Below are 22,228 nucleotides of genomic sequence, written 5' to 3' on the forward strand. Positions count from 1 at the left end.
CCGATCACTGAAATCTCATTGGTTGTGTGAACCTTGCTCACCTGCACCGCTCTGCGCCCGCTGAAGCGCAGCGCGTTTCTGTGCGTGTTTGGTAAAATGGAAAAGATGATGTTACGCCGAGTAAATAGATACCGAACATGTCACGCTTTAAAACTGCGCGCGCCCGTGGAACGGCGACAAACTGCGGTACTTAAAAATCTCCATAGGCGACGCTTTAACATTTTTACAGGTTACCAGTTTAGAGCAGAGATCTTTTACTAGAATTATCGCTCTCGTTCTAACGATCGCGGCGATACCTCACATGTGCAGTGCGGTCACCGTTTACGTATGCGTTCGCTTCTGCGCACGAGCTCGGAGGGGGGAGGGGCACTTTACATTTTTGTTTTTTTCTTATTTCTTTTTTTTATTTTTACACCATCCCTTTTTTTTTTTTTATCACTTTCATTCGTTACATTTTTTTTTTTTCTTATTTAATAATAACAAGTCACGCTTTAAAATTACACAAGCGCGTGGAATGGCGACAAACTTTGGTACTTAAAAATCTCCACAGGCGACGCTTTAAACATTTTAACAGGTGACCAGTTTAGATTTACAGAGGAGGTCTAGAGATAGAATTATTGCTCTCGCTCTGACGATCGCGTCGATACCTCACATGTGTAGTGCGATCACCATTTACATCTGCGGCTTACGTATGTGTTCGTTCTTCATTATACTCAATGATGGCGCATCAAAAATGCGTCAAATACGCAACATGCGTTTTTATTGGTGCGGGGGTATTTTTTGCATCAAAAACGCATGGAAAGTAGGTTATATGGTTTGCAATGGCATGGATCACACCAGTGCGTTCCAGTTCCAGAAAAAAAAAAGTAGAACGTGCTGCATTTTTTTCTGCACTGGACTTTACTGGAACGCAGTAAAACGCATCAAAAACGCACTGGGCCCCAGTATAGTGAAAAAAAAACCAGGAAGGACCAGTTCACACCACATGCAGTCCAGTGCGTTTTTTCTGCATCAAAAACGCATAGAAAGTAGGTTATATGGTTTTCAATGGCCTAGATCATACCAGTGCTTGCAGTTCCAGAAAAAAAAGTAGAACATGCTGCGTTTTTTCTGCACTGGACTCTTCTGGAGCGCTGTAAAAAGCATAAAAAATGCACTGGGAAGCACCTAAACTCACCAAAAATGCACTGGAACACCCATGTTCTTATTTAAGGTTAAGGGAAAAAAAAGGAGGGAAAAGTGCACTGGACTGCATCAAAAACGCACCAAAAACGCATACAAACGCACTGGAATGCATCGAAGACGCGCATGCAAAAAAGCATCTGGAACGCACCTGGACTGCGTTTCTATGGTGTGAACTGGCCCTTGAGGTTAAGGAAAAAGGAAGGGGGGAAAAAAAGCACTGGACTGCATCAAAAACGCGTTAAAAACACGCATGCAAAAACGCACCCAGAACTGATCTGGAATGCGTTTTTGTAGTGTGAAACGGCCCGAAAAAAGAAGAAAAAAAAGCATCTGGAATGCATCCGGAAGCACATCAAAAACGCACCGGACACGGTAAAAACACGGTAAAAACATACATGCAGAAACCCATCCGGAATGGATCTGGAGTGCGTTTTTGTAGTGTAAACCAGCCTGAAAAAAAGCACCTGGAATGCATCTGGAAACGCATTAAAATGCACCAATAACGCACTGGAATGCACATGCCCTTATTTAGGGCCAGTTCACACCATAGAAACGCAGTTCGGATGCGCTCCAGATGCTTTTATGCATGTGCGTTTTTGATGCATTTTTGATGCAGTCCAGTGCATTTTCCCCCCTTTTTTTCTTAACCTCAAATAAGAACATGGGTGTTCCAGTGCATTTTTGGTGCGTTTAGGTGCGTTCCCATGCGTTCCCGTGAGTTTTTGATGCTTTTTACTGCGTTCCAGTCCAGTCCAAGAAAAACGCAGCATGTTCTACTTTTTTTTTTTCTGGAACTGGAACGCACTGGTGTGATCGATGCCATTGAAAACCATATAACCTACTTTCTATGCGTTTTTGATGCAGAAAAAAATGCACTGGAATGCATGTGGTGTGAACTGGCCCTTAAGGTTAAGGAAAAAAGATGGGGGGGGGAAGCACTGGACCGCATCAAAAATGGGCATGCAGAAAGGCAACCAGAACTGATCTGGAGTGCGTTTTTGTAGTGTCACCCGGCCCGAAAAAAGAAGAAAAAAAGCATCTGGAATGCATCCAGAAGCGCATCAAAAACGCACTGGAACGTATCAAGAACACGTTAAAAATGTGCATGCAGAAACGCATCCGGAGCGGATCAGGAGTGCGTTTTTGTAGTGTGAAAAAAGAAGAAAAAAGCACCTGGAATGCATCTGGAAACGCATCAAAAACGCACCAGAACGCAACAAAAAGCCTTAAAAATGCGCATGCAGAAACGCATTCAGAGCGGATCTGGAGTGTGTTTTTGTAGTGTGAACCACCCAGAAAAAAAGCACCTGGAATGCATCTTGAAACGCATCAAAAACGCATTGGACCGAGTCAAAAACACGTTAAAAACGCGCATGCAGAAACGCATCCAGAACGGATCTGGAGTGCGTTTTTTTTTGCAGTGTGAACTAGCCCTAAAATGCATTAAAAAACGCACTGGAACGCACATGTCCTTATTTAAGGTTAAGAAAAAGAGAGGGGGAAAAAAAATGCATTGAACCGCATCAAAAACGCACAAAAAACGCATAAAAAACGCATAAAAAACGCATAAAAACCGCGCGTGCAGAAAAGCATCCGGACTGCGTTTTCTATGGTGTGAAGTGGCCCTTCGAGCAGAAGAGTCAAACTGCGTCCGCTACAAATCCGCTAACCCAGAATAACAACAAAATGTGAGGCAGAGAGAAAAAAAAAAATGTGTCCCGGGAGGTGAGGGGTTAAGCGCAGCAGCTGTCGCAGTGCATGCTGGGAGCGGGGGGTTATGGGTAATGTAGTCGCGCGGACAGGAAATGTCTCTTCTCACTCTGATCTGCTCCCCTCTGATGGCTGATCCAATATTCCGCTCTCTCTTCCTCTCTCTGGTGACTTAACGTTCTCCCCGGATCTCCTGGATGGGCCGAGCTTCCAGGTAAGACCCCCCAAGATCTTCCATCCTTCCAGATGGTCACAATGTATCCATTTCTGTGTCCCCCCAACCCCCATACTAGGTGTGTTCCTGGACTTCTGTCCTTGTAATGTCCATTCTTCCATCGGAATCGCACCGACACGTTGGGGACCACGGACGAGCCAATCACAGGGACAAGTCCAGATTTTTTTTTTGTTATGTTTTCTCTTTGTTTTTATATTTAATGTGTATATATTTTTTATTTTTATTTATTTTTTTAAGTTTGAAAAGATATAGGAAAAACCGATACAAAAAAGGGAACTTCTGCCCCGATTAGAAGGACAATTTCATTTGTTTTTTTGTTTTTTCAGTTTGTTTCTTTATATATTTTTTTATTTTTTATTTGAAGTTGGAACGGATACAACGTATCAAAAACGGATACAAAAAAAAAAAAAGGGGAAACCACAACATAAAGCGACACAAAAAAAAAAAAACATTCTCCGCTAATAAATAGCGACATTTGGGAAGTGGGTTTTGTGCTTTTAAACTTTTTGTTGTTGGAATATTTTTGTAGCCAAGAAACATCAGAGGAATAAAAGAAGAAAAAAAAAAAAAATAGATTGCGGTGTCTTTAATGGTGGTTGATCTACCAAAAGTGCAAAAGGCAGAAAATAGAATCTTAGAAAAGTGAAGTCCATTTATTTTATTTTTTTATTATTATTTTTTTTTATTTTATTTTATTTATTTTTTAATTTAATTTTTATTTATTTAATTTAAATGTCATAAAAAGAAAAATGTATTGCACAGAACTGTGAGATTGTTGTGTGTATGGCGAGCTCGGTATACAGAGCAGTGTTGGCAGATCTGTATTTTTATTATTATTTTATTATTATTTTTATTATTATTATTATTATTATTATTATTATTATTATTATTATTATTCAGGATTTATATGGTGCCAACAGTTTGCGCAGCACTTTACAACATGAGGGCAGACAGTACAATTACAATACAATTCAATACAGGAGAGATCGGAGGGCTCTGCTCGTAGGAGCTTACAATCTAGTATAAAGTGAAATTGTTCCGTTTATCGGCTCTCAGAAACTTTCTTGCGATACAATCGTTTTTTGGCGCTACTGAGATCCTCCACGCCGCTGGTCCCCCCCCCCCGTGTTCAGGGAGAGACCCAACTTTTACATTTTTCCAGTTTTTACACATTTTTTTTTTCACCATCTGTGCAATTAATGTTCAGCTGTAACCACTTCCTGTCTGGGACAATTTTTACAAACGTAAAATCTGCAATTTTTATTTATTTATTTATTTTGATAGAAAATTATTTAGAAACCCCGAAACATAATATATATTTCTGAAAGCAGAGGTCATGGAGAATAAAATAATAACAGTTGCATTTTTTTTATGTCACATGATTTTTTTTGTTTTCATTTTTTAAACTTTTTTTACACATTGTAAAATCCTGCATTTTTACATTTTTTTTTTGCTAAAACATCCTACAATTTTTACAAACGTAAAATCTGCAATTTTTATTTATTTATTTATTTATTTATTATTTTATTTATTTATTTATTTTGATAGAAAATTATTTAGAACCCAAACATAATATATTTTATGAAAGTAGAGGTCATGGAGAATAAAATAGTTATAGTTGCATTTTTTTATGTCGCATGATTTTTTTGTTTTCTCACTTTACACACATTGTAAAATCCTGCATTTTTTTTTTTTTTTTTTTCTAAAACATCCTACTTTTTTTTTTTTTTTTTTGCTTTGTACTAAAAAATTACTTCATACCCCCCCCAAACAAAATATATTTTCTGAAAGCAGAGGCCATGGAGAATAAAATAGTAATACTTTTTGTTGTTGGAATATTTTTGTAGCCAAGAAACATCAGAGGAATAAAAGAAGAGAAAAAAAATAGATTGCGGTGTCTTTAATGGCAGTTGATCTACCAAAATTGCAAAAGGCAGAAAATAGAATCTTAGAAAAGTGATGTCCATTTATTTTATTTTTTTATTATTATTTTTTTTTATTTAATTTTATTTATTTTTTCATTTATTTTTATTTAATTTAAATGTCATAAAAAGAAAAATTTATTGCACAGAACTGTGAGATGGTTGTGTGTATGGCGAGCTCGGTATACAGAGCAGTGTTGGCAGATCTGTATTTTTATTATTATTATTTTATTATTATTCAGGATTTTTTTGCTAAAACATCCTACATAAAATAGTAATAGTTACATTTTTTTTTAATGTCACGTGATTTTTTTGTTTTCATTTTTTACTGTTTTCTATTACACACATTGTAAAATCCTGCATTTTTACTTTTTTTTTGCTAATCCTACTTTTTTTTTTTTGCTTTGTGCTAAAAAATTACTTCATACCCCCATACATAATATATTTTATGAAAGCAGAGGCCATGGAGAATAAAATTGTGCCAGTTGCAAATTATTTTTTTTTTTTTTTATATCATGTGATTTATTTATTTATTTTTTTCATTTTTACTTTTTTTTTCACACAAATTGCAAAATCTTGCAATTTTTGTCATTTATGCTAGAAAATTACTTAGAACCCCCCCCCAAACGTGAAATATTTTCAGAAAGCAGCGGCCCTAGTGAATAAAATTGTGCCAGTTGCAATTTTTTAATATCACGTGATATATATATATTTTTTTTTTTTCATTTTTACTTTTTTTCACACAAATTGTAAAATCTTGCATTAGTTTTTCTTTTTTTGCTAGAAAATCACTAAGAACCCCCCCCCCAAACTTGATATATTTTCTGAAAGCAGCGGCTCTAGTGAAAAAAATTGTGCCAGTTGCAATTTTTTATGTCACATGATTTTTTTAAATTTTTTACTTTTTTCACACACATTGTAAAATCTTTTGTAAAAATTAGGAGGGTGTCTATGGGAATGTTTGACCATTCTTCCAGAAGAGCATTTATGTGGTCAGGCACTGATGTTGGACAAGAAGGCCTGGCTCGCAGTCTCCACTCTAAGGTGTTCTATGGGGTTGAGGTCAGGACTCTGTGCAGGCCAGTCAAGTTCCTCCACCCCAAACTCGCTCATCCATGTCTTTATGGACCTTGATTTGTGCACTGGTCCATATTATTTGGTGGAGGGGGGATTATGGTGAGGGGGGGATTATGGTGTGGGGGAGGGGGGGATTATGGTGTGTGGGGGGGAGGGGGGATTATGGTGTTGGGTTGTTTTTCAGGGGTTGGGCTTGGCCCCTTAGTTCCAGTGAAGGGAACTCTTAAGGCGTCAGCATACCAAGACATTTTGGACAATTTCATGCTCCCAACTTTGTGGGAACAGTTTGGGGACTTCATTTTCCCCTTCCTACTCCAACATGACTGCTCACCAGGGCACAAAGCAAGGTCCATAAAGACATGGATGAGCGAGTTTGGGGTGGAGGAACTTGACTGGCCTGCACAGAGTCCTGACCTCAACCCCATAGAAGACTTTTGGGATGAATTAGAGCGGAGAGTTAAGAAATCTTTTGTTAATAATTAATACCTTCTTAAAATGGGGCACTATTCCTCCCACTGACACCAATGATGGGGCACTATTCCTCCCACTGACACCAATGATGGGGCACTATTCCTCCCACTGACACCAATGATGGGGCACTATTCCTCCCACTGATACCAATGATGGGGCACTATTCCTCCCACTGACTCCAATGATGGGGCACTATTCCTCCCACTGACACCAATGATGGGGCACTACTCCTCCCACTGATACCAATGATGGGGCACTATTCCTCCCACTGACACCAATGATGGGGCACTATTCCTCCTACTGATACCAATGATGGGGCACTATTCCTCCCACTGATACCAATGATGGGGCACTATTCCTCCCACTGACTCCAATGATGGGGCACTATTCCTCCCACTGACACCAATGATGGGGCACTATTCCTCCCACTGACACCAATGATGGGGCACTATTCCTCCCACTGACACCAATGATGGGGCACTATTCCTCCCACTGACACCAATGATGGGGCACTATCCCTCCCACTGACACCAATGATGGGGCACTATTCCTCCCACTGATACCAATGATGGGGCATTATTCCTCCCACTGATACCAATGATGGGGCACTATTCCTCCCACTGATACCAATGATGGGGCACTATTCCTCCCACTGACACCAATGATGGGGCACTATCCCTCCCACTGACACCAATGATGGGGCACTATTCCTCCCACTGACACCAATGATGGGGCACTATTTTATTATTTTTATTTTATTTATTTCAGGTACTTATATAGCGCCGTCAATTTACGCAGCACTTTACATATACATTGTACATTCACATCAGTCCCTACCCTCAAGGGGCTTACAATCTAAGGTCCCTAACTCACATTCATACATACTAGGGACAATTTAGACAGGATCCAATTAACCTACCAGCATGTCTTTGGAGTGTGGGAGGAAACCGGAGTACCCGGAGGAAACCCACGCAGGCACAGGGAGAACATGCAAACTCCAAGCAGGTAGTGTCGTGGTTGGGATTCGAACCAGTGACCCTTCTTACTGCTAGGCGAGAGTGCTACCACTGCACCACTGTGCCGCCCACTATTCCTCCCACTGATACCAATGATGGGGCACTATTCCTCCCACTGATACCAATGATGAGGCACTATTCCTCCCACTGACACCAATGATGGGGCACTATTCCTCCCACTGATACCAATGATGGGGCACTATTCCTCCCACTGACACCAATGATGGGGCACTATTCCTCCAACTGATACCAATGATGGGGCACTATTCCTCCCACAGACACCAATGATGGGGCACTATTCCTCCCACTGATACCAATGATGGGGCACTATTCCTCCCACTGACACCAATGATGGGGCACTACTCCTCCCACTGATACCAATGATGGGGCACTATTCCTCCCACTGACACCAATGATGGGGCACTATTCCTCCTACTGATACCAATGATGGGGCACTATTCCTCCCACTGACACCAATGATGGGGCACTATTCCTCCCACTGACACCAATGATGAGGCACTATCCTTCCTACTGACACCAATGATGGGGCACTATTCCTCCCACTGACACCAATGATGGGGCACTATTCCTCCCACTGACACCAATGATGGGGCACTATTCCTCCTACTGATACCAATGATGGGGCACTATTCCTCCCACTGACACCAATGATGGGGCACTATTCCTCCCACTGACACCAATGATGGGGCACTATTCCTCCCACTGATACCAATGATGGGGCACTATTCCTCCCACTGACACCAATGATGGGGCACTATTCCTCCCACTGATACCAATGATGGGGCACTATTCCTCCCACTGATACCAATGATGAGGCACTATTCCTCCCACTGACACCAATGATGGGACACTATTCCTCCCACTGACACCAATGATGGGACACTATTCCTCCCACTGACACCAATGATGGGACACTATTCCTCCCACTGACCACCAACCCTGAGGCTGTATTTATTTTTACTGATGCTGGGCCCGGGACATTTTTTTACCCCCCACTGGCCACAATCTGGCCCTCCTAAAGTCTGAAGGACAGTAGACTGGCCCTTTGTGTGAGAAGTTTGGAGACCCCCGCTCTGGAGGAATGAATCTGGAGGAGTAATGGTGGAATTTTTTTACCTGTTTTGCCTTTTTTAATTTCCTTTTTCCTCTACTTTTTAACATCCTGATTTCTCAATTTTAAATTTATTTATTTTTATTTTTTTTTTCAGTTTCATATTAGAGCGGGGAATCCCTGAGTGGTCACCCTAAAAGGAAGTTGGCAAAAAAAAAAAATCGACCCAATTGGGCACATTCAATAATAGAAGTAGAGTAGGGAAGGGTTATAACCTCTGTCATGCTGTTAATTGCTATATTTGAGTCTAGAAACTGAAGTGCCGCACCGAAGATCTGCCGCTTGTTCACACCGGATCGCAGTGCGGGAATCCCGCGTTCTGTGCACCGTGTTCAAATCACTGGGGGGGGGGCGAGATCTGCTGCGGGGGGCCGATATATTCCTAACGACGCTCCAAACGCGTCTTGCAAAGGCAGCGCATTTCCCTGCATTGGATCCCTTGGCACCGAGGTACCGTGCCGTCTGGATGCAGAGAGTGCCCTACTTTTGGGGCAATTCAGTGCGATTTCCGCCCATTGTAAAGAATGGGGCTGAAAACTGCACCGCGTGATTCAGCTGTGACCAGGTCCTTAGAGTCCAAAGTATGGTTTTATTCCAAGCGTGTAACATGTGCCACCGTCAGCGCGTTTCAGGGTCATACAACACCCCCTTCATCAGGGCTTAAAGAAAATATGAAATCTGCTGGGTATGGGTTGTGTTTAAAAATTGTATATCTAGAAGAATTCTATTTTTAAAATCACAACACCAAGTCCGCAGCTGATTTCATATTTTCTTTAGGCCATGGTGAAGGGGGCGTTGTGTGGCCCCTGAAACGCGTTGGGGGTTCCACATACTACATGTTTGGAATGAAACCCTACTTCGGACTCTAATAATCCCAGGTGGTGCTTCAATTTCTAGATCCAAACATTGCATTGGCTTCCTGAGATTTCTGGGGCAGTTCCTTGGTGTGGGGAAGCAGCCTTCATATCACCCAGATGCCCCATGGGGTCATTATCAGTACAGCTATAAAAAAAAAATGTATCGCCGTTACTAAAACTGGCCATAGATGGGTAGACATTTGAATGCAAGTTCTTTGGAAAAGAAAGTTTGTCCGTTTTTCTTAATCATTAGTGAGGATCAAATCTACAATCGTTTTCTACCGCAGTGACGGGACAACTAGAGGAGGAGCAGGATGGGGGTTTTTATTGTGGTTTTAGTTCGGTAAAGTTCGTTCTTTCTAAAATCAAATGTTTAAATCAAATTAAATCTTTTAAATGACAAATGATTGTTCTGAGAATTTTCGTACAAATTTTACCAAGTCTTTTCATATTTTCATATGAATTTTAGTTTGAAATTCTATCCATATATGGCCAGCTTTTCCTTCGAAATTCTGCCCATCTATGGCTAGCTTAGGACTCTTCCTTTGAAATTCTATCCATCTATGGCCAGCTTAGGACTCTCCCTAGGACTTTTCCTTCAAAATTTTGCCCATCTATGGCCAGGTTAGGACTCTTCTTTCAAAATTCTACCCATCTATGATCAGCTTAGGACTCTTACTTCAAAATTCTACCCATCTATGGCCAGCTTAGGGCTCTTCCTAGAACTCTTCCATTGAAATTCTATCCATCTATCACCAGCTTAAGACTTTTCCTTCAAAATTCTGCCCATCTATGGCTAGCTTAGGATTCTTCCTTTGAAATTCTATCCATCTATGGCCAGCTTAGGACTCTTCCTAGGCTTTTCCTTCGAAATTCTGCCCATCTATGGCTAGCTTAGGACTCTTCCTTTGAAATTCCACCTATCTATGGTCAGCTTATAACTCTTTCTAGGACTTTTTCTTTAAAATTTTACAGATCTATGGCCAGCTTAGGACTCTTCCTACAAAATTTTACCCATCTATGGTCAGCTTAGGACTCTTCCTTCAAAATTCTACCCACCTATGGCAGGCCTAGGACTCTTCCTTCAAAATTCTTACCATCTATGGCCAGCTTAGTGCTCTTCCTAGAACTCTTCCATTGAAATTCTATCCATCTATCACCAGCTTAAGACTTTTCCTTCAAAATTCTGCCCATCTATGGCTAGCTTAGGATTCTTCCTTTGAAATTCTATCCATCTATGGCCAGCTTAGGACTCTTCCTAGGCTTTTCCTTCGAAATTCTGCCCATCTATGGCTAGCTTAGGACTCTTCCTTTAGAAATTCCACCTATCTATGGTCAGCTTATAACTCTTTCTAGGACTTTTTCTTTAAAATTTTACAGATCTATGGCCAGCTTAGGACTCTTCCTACAAAATTTTACCCATCTATGGTCAGCTTAGGACTCTTCCTTCAAAATTCTACCCACCTATGGCAGGCCTAGGACTCTTCCTTCAAAATTCTATCCATCTATGGCCAGCTTAGGACTCTTCCATGAACTCTTCCTTCGAAATTCTACCCACCTATGGCAGGCCTAGGACTCTTCCTTTGAAATTCTTACCATCTATGGCCAGCTTAAGGCTCTTCCTAGAACTCTTCCATTGAAATTCTATCCATCTATCACCAGTTTAAGACGCTTCCTTCGAAATTCTGTCCATCTTTGGCCAGCTTAGGACTTTTCCTTCAAAATTCTGTCCATCTATGGCCAACTCAGGACCCTTCCTTCAAAATTCTATCTATCTATGGTCAGCTTAGGACTCTTCCTAGGACTTTTTCTTCAAAATGTTACCGATCTACGGCCAGCTTAGGACAATTCCTTCGAAATTCTACCCATCTATGGCCAGCCTAGGACTCTTCCTAGGACTCTTCCTTCTAAATTCTACCCATCTATGGCCAGCCTAGGAATCTTCCTTTGAAATTCTATCCATCTATTGCCAGCTTATGAATCCTCCTAGAACTCTTCCTTTGAAATTATACATATCTATGGCCAGCTTAGGGCTCTTCCTATAACTCTTCCATCGAAATTCTATCTATCACCAGCTTAGACTCTTCCTTGGAAATTCTACCCATTGATGGCTAGCATAGGACTCTTCCTAGGACTCTTCCTTAGAACTTCTATTCATCTATGGCCAGCTCTAATCTCCATTCACTCTCGTTCTGTGCCGCAAATCACTTTAAATGTTTAATTGATGTCTGTACCTCGCTTTGGGTAATCTCCTTATTGTCTGTAGGGTCACCAGGGCTGCATTCCCCACTGTAACCAATGCTAAAGACCATGTGTTGGTTGGACCTGGCTACCCTTTTAGAAGGTGCTGAAGTGGCATTGAGGGGTGCAGAGTTTGTTGGGTTAGGTTCAAGAGCCCCAACTTGGAGTAAAGTCGTGATTTGCATTCTTGGCATCCTCCAGGGGTCAAGGGGCTCCCAGGGCACACAGAGGGGATGGCTATTGGCATCTTATGGTCCCCGTTTATTGCAGGTTATAGATGAGTCCTTCTCAAATTTAACCTCAACTGAGATATATCAACCCACAGGACCACAGTTCGGGTGAACAGGTCTGGGCAATCTCTAAGCCACTACAAGTCCCAGTTAGGCCTGTGTTGTCTTGTCTTCTCATGGCAGGTCTGGGGCTACACAGGTTTTTCTTTCCCCCCACAAACTGGAACATCTCTGAACCTCCACATTGTCCATCCGTTTTTCTGCATCCTCGTGAGCATCCTGCCATTGATTTCAGAAAGTCCTGCGTTTATTAACACTATTGATCTGTTCCTACAATGCTCATTGCATAGCCGGGGACTCTGGTGTATCTGCACAGCATTTGTGACGTCGCCAAGGAATCTCATGCTGATGGGGGAAGGGGGGGGGGGGGCTGCAGCAGGGTGGACAGGAATGGAGGAAGGGTAAGGATGTTGCCTGTAGCGACCAATCGGGTCTCCCGGCTTCATCGTCATTGGTTGCCATGAAACAGAGTATATAGTTTTATATATATATATATATATATATATATGTATATATGTGTGTGTGTACTTTTTTTTTTATCCAATATTATTTATGATCTCAATGTACAGATTATGTCCTTTGCATGTTATACAGACCACCAACATTACTCCTATCCCAGTCATTTCATCCTATTACTGATATTACATTACTATTACTCTTCTGACCTTTTTCACATTTTATTTTTTTAATGATTAAATAAAATGATGATCACAGACGGTGCCAAAGACAATACATTGTGATGTGTGTACATTCCGGGTATTTCCAGACCTGTGAACTCTAGAATACTTTATTAATCCCAAAGGGAAATTGTTAACTCTGCAATACAAGCTGCCAGTGGATGGCTGAACCAGTCCACATCCTCTAAGATTTACTTCTGCCTTACCGCTCATTGCCAGGAGGGCGGCGATGTTGGAGAACGATGCCTCTCTCCTACTGTCCCTGGGAGCCCCTCACACTGACTCTCCCTGTACCTCTGACTCTAACACTAATCCTCCCTGTAACCCTAAAACTGACTTTTATCCCTCTAACCCCAACACTAACCCTTGCTATATCCTAAATCCTAACTCTCCCACTAACCTTCACCCTATTATTAACCCCCGACATGAATTCTGCCTCTAATGCTCCCTGTAAACCTAACACTGATCTTCACCCTAATTCTTTCTGTAACCCTAACACTGACCTTAACCCAAACCCCTCTTGTTAGTCTAAATCCTAACACGGTCCCTGTCTAACACTAGCCTGCTTTTAACCCTAATACTAACCTTCCCCCTTCAACCTAAATCCTAACACTGTCTCGCCCACAAATCTTACTTTTAACCCAAAAACGAACTAATCCTTCTTCGATCTTTCCCAATAATTGTAACCCGGACCTTCATCCCAACCCTCCCTGCAGAGGATTCACCCCTAACACTAACCCTCTAATAATCCTTAATTCTAACCTCCACTGTAACCTAAATCCTAACACTACTTTTAATCTTGACACCAACCCTTCCAACTTAATCCTAACACTGTCTATTACTCTAACCCTACTTTTAACTTTAACACTGTCTCTCCCTCTAACCTCAACACTGAACCTTCATCCTAACCCTCCCTATAGTCCAAACCCTAACACTGTCTCTCCCTCTAACCCCAACACTAACCCTCCCTCTAACCCCAACACTAAACCTTCATCCTAACCCTTCCTATAGTCCAAACTCTAAACCCCAACACTAACCCTCCCTCTAACCCCAACACTGAAGCTTCATCCTAACTCTTCCTATAGTCCAAACTCTAAACCCCAACACTAACCCTCCCTCTAACTCCAACACTGAACCTTCAACCCAGCCATTCCTATAGTCCAAACTCTAAACCCCAACACTAACCCTCCCTCTAACCCCAACACTGAACCTTCATCCTAACTCTTCCTATAGTCCAAACTCTAAACCCCAACACTAACCCTCCCTCTAACCCCAACATTGAACCTTCAACCCAACCATTCCTATAGTCCAAACTCTAAACCCCAACACTAACCCTCCCTCTAACTCCAACATTGAACCTTCATCCCAACCCTTCCTATAGTCCAAACTCTAAACCCCAGCACTAACCCTCCCTCTAACCCCAACACTGAACCTTCATCCTAACCCTTCCTATAGTCCAAACTCTAAACCCCAACACTAACCCTCCCTCTAACCCCAACACTGAACCTTCATCCTAACCCTTCCTATAGTCCAAACTCTAAACCCCAACACTAACCCTCCCTCTAACCCCAACACTGAACCTTCATCCTAACTCTTCCTATAGTCCAAACTCTAAACCCCAACACTAACCTTCCCTCTAACCCCAACACTGAACCTTCATCCTAACCCTTCCTATAGTCCAAACTCTAAACCCCAACACTAACCCTCCCTCTAACCCCAACACTGAACCTTCATCCTAATTCTTCCTATAGTCCAAACTCTAAACCCCAACACTAACCCTCCCTCTAACCCCAACACTGAACCTTCATCCTAACTCTTCCTATAGTCCAAACTCTAAACCCCAACACTAACCCTCCCTCTAACTCCAACACTGAACCTTCAACCCAACCATTCCTATAGTCCAAACTCTAAACCCCAACACTAACCCTCCCTCTAACTCCAACACTGAACCTTCAACCCAACCATTCCTATAGTCCAAACTCTAAACCCCAACACTAACCCTCCCTCTAACCCCAACACTGAACCTTCATCCTAACCCTTCCTATAGTCCAAACTCTAAACCCCAACACTAACCCTCCCTCTAACCCCAACATTGAACCTTCATCCTAACCCTTCCTATAGTCCAAACTCTAAACCCCAACACTAACCTTCCCTTCTAACTCCAACACTGAACCTTCAACCCAACCATTCCTATAGTCCAAACTCTAAACCCCAACACTAACCCTCCCTCTAACCCCAACACTGAACCTTCATCCTAACCCTTCCTATAGTCCAAACCCTTAACACTGTCTCTCCCTCTAACCCCAACACTAACCCTCCCTCTAACTCCAACACTGGACCTTCATCCTAACCCTCCCTATAATCTAAACCCTAATACCCGGTACACACGATCCGATTACCGGACGAATGATCGTCTGTTTTGTTTTTTTTTTTGTATGCTAATCTCACATCGAATCTGATGAATTTACTAAAAGTCATAAAAATTCGGAAGTGATGTCATGTGTTGTAATGCATTTGTATTGCATTTTCGAACGATAGGTGTACCGTTTAAATGAAAATCGTACAATCTGGCATCGTAAAAAAAAAATTTCCGTGCATGGCCGATAGAATAATATCGGATGAACTGTCCTGATCGGCTCTCGAAAGCTCTGTACTAACATTTCAATTATCGTACCATCGATTCGAATGCGGCATTTTTCGTACGATTTTCGGATTGTGTGTACGGGGCTTAACACTGTCTCTCCTAATTTTCCCTGTAACCCAACCAGGGACGTACGTACAGGGGTCGCCATTGCGACTCGGCCCCATGGGGGAAATTATTATTATTATACAGGATTTATAGAGCAACAACAGTTTGCGCAGCTCTTTACAACATGAGGGCAGACAGTACAGATACCATACAAATCAATACAGGAGGGATCAGAGGGCCCTCCTGCTCCTTAGAGCTTACAATCAAGGAAAATCTCATTCTTTTTGCTTATTTTGTGTTTATATTAATGGGAAATCCAAAATCTTACAATTGCCATCAGAACAGGAAGGGAAGGTAAACCTTATAATAGCAAAAAAAATAAAAAAACCTATTGAATTGTAACAATTGCCGACTGATTAAAAAAAAAAAAAAAAAATTATGTACTTTAAAAAATATATATCAATATCAATTTAATGTTCATTTAAATTATTTTAATTTTAAAACTTTTTTTTTTATATATCTTAAAAGAAATTTTTTTTTCCCCCTCTGTCAGTTTATCCGCCCCCCCCCCCCCACTCTCACAGATTTCTTGATTTTGCATAAAGTCGGCCAAAAAAAAAATTGGAATGTCATTTGTGAAGCCAGAGACGGAGGCAGATGGTGAATAGCGAATGTCACAAATGATGAATGAGGTGATTGGTAGGCGATGCTCCATTCAGAAATCCTCAGTGATCGGGGCACGTGGCTCCTCGTTGACTCATCAATGTCCTTCTTTTTATCTTTTTTTTTTGCCATTGGCAGCCGAGTATTTAGTACTGTGGTCATTCCCCCCCCCCCCCCCCCATTGTGGTCACCCGGACATGTCCGGACTTGTAAAGCAAATTCTTACTATTGGACCCGATGAGCTCACCCGCCGAGGGCCAGGAAAATCCCCTTCAATAGACTAATAGATGAGAGCCTATAATCTCTTCTTCTTATAAATGGGTGGTATTTAGATGACACAATGCCCCCGGGCATAGAATGAATGAGGAAACCCTTCTGTACAAGCTTAGCCACTAATCTTATTATTTACATTCCATATCAGTAGACAGGTAATTAACCATTTGCATACCTTTGCGATTTTTTGAAACAATTTTGCATACGTGAAAATTTTGAATTTTTTAATTAATTTTTTTTTTTTTTTTTACTAGACGTTACTGTAACCACCTCTAAAACAAAAAAAATATTTATTTTTCGAAAGCAGAGACCCTGGAGAATAAAATCATAGTAGTTACAATTTCTTTTAATCATACAATATTAGTGCAATGGTTTATGAAATGTAACATTTCAGTAAAAATTACACTAAAGTTAATTTTAGTGCACAGAAATACAATCTAATACCCAATTTCTTTATACAGGTAATTTAACCATTTGCCTACCGGGGCAGTTTTTTAAAAAAAATTTAAACGTGTGAAAATCTGTAATTTTTTTTGCTAGAAATGATAGGGCACTATTTTTCCCAGTGATACCGATGATGGGGCACTATTCCTCCCACTGACACCAATGATGGGGCACTATTCCTCCCACTGATACCAATGATGGGGCACTATTCCTCCCACTGATACCAATGATGGGGCACTATTCCTCCCACTGACACCAATGATGGGGCACTATTCCTCTCACTGATACCAATGATGGGGGCACTATTCCTCCCACTGACGCCAATGATGGGGCACTATTCCTCCCACTGATACCAATGATGGGGCACTATTCCTCCCACTGACGCCAAGGATGGGGCACTATTCCTCTCACTGATACCAATGATGGGGCACTATTCCTCCCACTGATACCAATGATGGGGCACTATTCCTCCCACTGACACCAATGATGGGGCACTATTCCTCCCACTGACGCCAAGGATGGGGCACTATTCCTCCCACTGACGCCAAGGATGGGGCACTATTCCTCCCACTGACGCCAAGGATGGGGCACTATTCCTCCCACTGACGCCAAGGATGGGGCACTATTCCTCTCACTGACACCAATGATGGGGCACTATTCCTCCCACTGACGCCAAGGATGGGGCACTATTCCTCCCACTGACACCAATGATGGGGCACTATTCCTCTCACTGACGCCAAGGATGGGGCACTATTCCTCCCACTGATGCCAAGGATGGGGCACTATTCCTCCCACTGACACCAATAATCGGGCAATATCCCCCCTGACACCAATGATGGGGCATTATTCCTTCCACTGACACCAATAATAGGGCAGTATTCCCCCCACTGACACCAATGATGGGGCATTGTTACCAATGCCAGGACATTTTCTACTTCCATTGGCCATAGTCTGGCCCCCTCTAAAGTCTGAAAGATAGTAAACTGGCCCTTTGTTTAGAAAGTTTGGAGGCCTCTGCTTTAGTGGATTGGACTGTTATTTTTATCTGTAATATTTTATGTTTTATGGAATTCATGCATTTTTAGCGGCAACACTGTGTGTGTATATATATATATATAATATATCCAAAAAAACAAGCCAATGCATCTTAGAGGTTCTAAGGGACCACACTTCACCAGGGAACAGTATACAGGTAGAAATTTAAACTGGAGTGATGCTGGACTCGAAAAAGGTCTCAAAAATAGACGTTTCTATTCTGCTCCAAAATATTGAACCTCTGAAACGTGTTGTTCTGTTTCGGATATACTCTGATGAAATACAATGATTTGGACTCTCAACCATTGGTATAGCTCTCCTTCTCTTCAGAGCCTCTTGGATTTTGTCCAAGCTCCTCCAAGAGGCCACTTTGTGCATGAGAGGACTAGGGTGATACCATTTATTGGCTAGGGGGTGATACCATTTATTGGCAAGGGGGTGATACCATTTATTGGCAAGGGGGTGATACCATTTATTGGCTAGGGGGTGATACCATTTATTGGCTAGGGGTGATACCATTTATTGGCAAGAGGGTGATACCATTTATTGGCTAGGGGGTGATACCATTTATTGGCTAGGGGTGATACCATTTATTGGCTAGGGGTGATACCATTTATTGGCAAGAGGGTGATACCATTTATTGGCTAGGGGGTGATACCATTTATTGGCAAGGGGGTGATACCATTTATTGGCAAGGGGGTGATACCATTTATTGGCAAGGGGGTGATACCATTTATTGGCTAGGGGGTGATACCATTTATTGGCTAGGGGGTGATACCATTTATTGGCTATTTGATGCAAACCCATATGTTGTAATATATTCTTCTGAGGAAGCCGTACAAAAGGCGAAACATGTTGAGATGATGAATTAATTAGTCTTTTTAGAAGATTTTAGTAATGTTTCTGATTTGAAGGAAGTACTGAATAAAATTATTTCATTTTTTTTTTACTTTTAAGGATGTGGTGCCTCTTGCTCCCTCTATTACCCACTTCCTTACCGCGCTATAGCCGAAAGACTGCTACAGCACAGCTAACTCATTCTGGGAGGGTGTCCATGGATGTCCTCCCGGAACCACGCCTCTCGTGCACCCCCTGTGGCCCGCATTTGGCACGCTCTGGGATTGCTGTGTCCTTCAGACACAGGTGATAACAGATAGTGGTAAAGGGCCAATCACAGTGTCCCTTTACCACGTGATCAGCTGTGTCCAATCACAGCTGATCACAATGTAAAGAGTTGCCAGTTATCAGCTCTCCTTTCCTCACGCGCTGTCACAGTAGAGAGGAGAGCCGGTAACCGGAAAACCCGACAGGGGACATGCACACAGATAATCATTGGCCTGATTATCAGTGCAGCTCCATCAGTGCCAATTAGTGCCAATCAGTGCTGCTGCATATCGGTGCCACCTCATCAGCACCCATCAGTGCAGCCACATCAGTGTAGCCTCATCAGCGGCCATCAGTGCGGCCTCATCAGCACCCATCAGTGCGGCCTCATCAGCACCCATCAATGCGGCCTCATCAGCGCCCATCAGTGCAGCCTCATCAGCGCACATCAGTAAGGTCCCTTTCACACTGGGGCGGTTTGCAGGCGCTATTGCGCTAATAATAGCGCCTGCAAACTGACCCGAAAGTGCCGCTGCTTTCATTCCAGTGTGAAAGTCCCCGAGGGATCTCACACTGGAGCGGTGAGCTGGCAGGACGGTAAAAAAAGTCCTGCTAGCAGCATCTTCGGAGCGGTGAAGGAGCGTTGTGTATATCGCTCCTTCACCGCTCCTGCCCATTGAAATCAATGGGATGGCGCGGCTATACCGCAGGCAAAGCGCCTCTGCAGAGGCGCTTTGCGGTGGTATTTAACCATTTCTCGGCTGCTAGCGGGGGGTAAAACCGCCCCGTTAGCGGCCGCATACCGACGGTAAAGCGCCACTTACAATAGCGGCGCTTTATCGCCAACGCCGCCCCCGCCCCAGTGTGAAAGGGCTCTAAAGGAGAAAAATTACTTATTTAAATTTTATAACCAAAACTAATTTTTTTTTTTTTCAACATTTTTCGTATTTTTTTGTTTGTTTAACAAAAAAACAAAATTGTGATTTTATACCACCAAAAGAAAGCTTTATCTGTCTCAAAAAAATTATAAAAATGTAATATGGGTGCAGTGTTGCATGACCGCGCAATTGTCATTCAAAGTGCAACAGTGGCAGCACTAAAAGCTGAAAACTGGCCTGGGCAGGAAGTGGGTGAAAGTAACCGGTAAGCATGTGGTTAAAATCTGGCTTTTTATTGACGTAGACTTTTCTTCTAGCCATAGGTGGTATAGTATGGGGAGGGAAACTCTAGTTGTACTGCTGCCTGTGTGCATCAACCTAATCCTGTTCTTTTATTTTTCAATATACAGGTAGTTCCTGAGACGAGATCTGCTGTACCAGTCACACACCATCAAAAGTAGTTCATCTTTTTTTTTTTTTTTTTTATTTGACGATGGCTGAAAACCTGGAGGATAACCTTGAGGATCTTGACGTGAGACCTAAAAGCAGTTGCAGTCGAAGTGCGGACAGGAAAGACGGGTACCTTTGGAGTGGCAAGAAGCTCTCCTGGTTGAACAAACATGGATCTGATGGAGATGCTGAGATTGCGTCAGAGAAGGCAGAAGGTCCATCAAAAAGCCAAGAGAGGAAGCACAGCTGCTCATCCTTTGAACTTGACTTGGACCGCTCCTGTGGACATAAGCTGCTGGGGAGGTCTTTAAAACAAAAACTGCAAGATGCCGTTGGGCAATGCTTCCCAATAAAAACGTGCAGCAGCCGCCACTCTTCCGTATTGTCTTCCAAAAGGAAAATTCATATCAGCGAATTAATGCTGGACAAATGCCCCTTCCCTCCGAAATCGGACCTTGCTTACCGTTGGCATTTTATCAAACGGCATACGGCTCCGGTTGACCAGTCACACAAGCAGTGGGTAGTGAGAGATGCCCCTAAATTAGAACCACTAGACATGGCTGACCAGAACTCTGATTGCGGAGAGGACCTCCTGTCTGATGGGCCTGTCTTTTCTTGTGAGGCAAGCTGTGGATCAGTAGAGTCCTTCACCAAGGCTGTGAGGAGCATCAAGGAGGACAGTGACGTTGACTCGGACGATGAGGTCCTTACACTGTGTGCCAGCTCGAGGAAGAGGAACAAATCCAAATGGGAATTGGAGGATGAGATTTTCCACCCGGCAACCCCACCTAAATATCACACCCAGATAGATTACGTCCATTGCCTTGTCCCGGACCTCTTTCAGATCAACAACAACCCCTGCTACTGGGGGGTGATGGATAGATATGCAGCAGAGGCCCTCTTGGAAGGAAAGCCAGAGGGAACATTCTTATTGAGGGACTCTGCTCAAGAGGACTACCTATTCTCCGTAAGTTTCCGACGATATAGCCGTTCCCTCCATGCCAGGATCGAACAATGGAACCACAACTTTAGCTTTGATGCTCATGACCCCTGCGTGTTCCATGCCCCCAATGTCACGGGTTTATTAGAACATTACAAAGACCCCAGTTCCTGTATGTTCTTCGAGCCCCTCCTGTCCAGTCCCCTCCACAGGACATTTCCCTTCTCCTTGCAGCACGTCTGCAGGGCCGTTATTTGCAGCTCCACCAATTACGATGGCATTGATGCCCTTCCTGTCCCGTCTTCTATGAAATTGTACTTGAAAGAGTATCATTACAAGTCCAAAGTCAGGGTGCGCCGCGTTGACGTACCGGAGCGGCATCAAAAGTAGTGATGCTGATGTGACATATTTTATTCTATTCTTTTGGCCTTTCGATCTGTTTTCTACAAGAAAGCTTGTAATCTACCACATTAAACTTCCAAAGCCGCAGATGTATTATTTTTGAAGTGGAGGAAGTGATATGTAACATTTCACGAGAAGGCAGAGAACTGCCAACGCACAGACTTGTTCATCCATTAAGGTGTTTATTAAACCGTGTTTAATAAGCCTGGTTGCTGATTTCAGTTTTCATGTCATGCTAATAAAACTATATCAAATGGTGGACCTTTTGTATGAAGCTGTGTGTGTTGGTTCTTTTCAGGAGGACCTCAAGAAAGACCTGGGGCAATTTGGCCCCCTTTTTTTTATAAAATTAGAAATTCATTTTGTTCCTCAGAGTGATCAGTTGGAAGCGGGGGCCTTGGACAAGGGGTGGGCAGGAGGGACAGGTGCCCTGGGCGCAATGGTTTACTGTAGGGATGGGGGCACATTCCTTCTGTTACAAGGCTGGCAAGAGTAGTGACAAGGGCATCACTACTCCTGTCGGCCCAGCATTGGGAG

At 42.7% G+C, this 22,228-nt stretch overlaps 1 protein-coding gene across 1 annotated transcript; it reads left to right on the forward strand.

Annotated features, from left to right (window-relative positions):
- Positions 1 to 2,941: 2,941 nt before the first annotated feature.
- SOCS4 (suppressor of cytokine signaling 4) lies at positions 2,942 to 21,950 on the forward strand. Its single transcript, XM_073610439.1, has 2 exons — positions 2,942 to 3,109; positions 20,310 to 21,950. The coding sequence occupies exon 2, from the start codon at positions 20,393 to 20,395 to the stop codon at positions 21,677 to 21,679; it is 1,287 nt and encodes a 428-aa protein (XP_073466540.1). The 5' UTR covers positions 2,942 to 3,109; positions 20,310 to 20,392; the 3' UTR covers positions 21,680 to 21,950.
- The last annotated feature ends 278 nt before the right edge of the window (positions 21,951 to 22,228 follow it).

The sequence above is a fragment of the Aquarana catesbeiana genome, linkage group LG13 (genome assembly GCF_042186555.1).
Source record: "Aquarana catesbeiana isolate 2022-GZ linkage group LG13, ASM4218655v1, whole genome shotgun sequence".
NCBI lineage: Eukaryota > Metazoa > Chordata > Amphibia > Anura > Ranidae > Aquarana > Aquarana catesbeiana.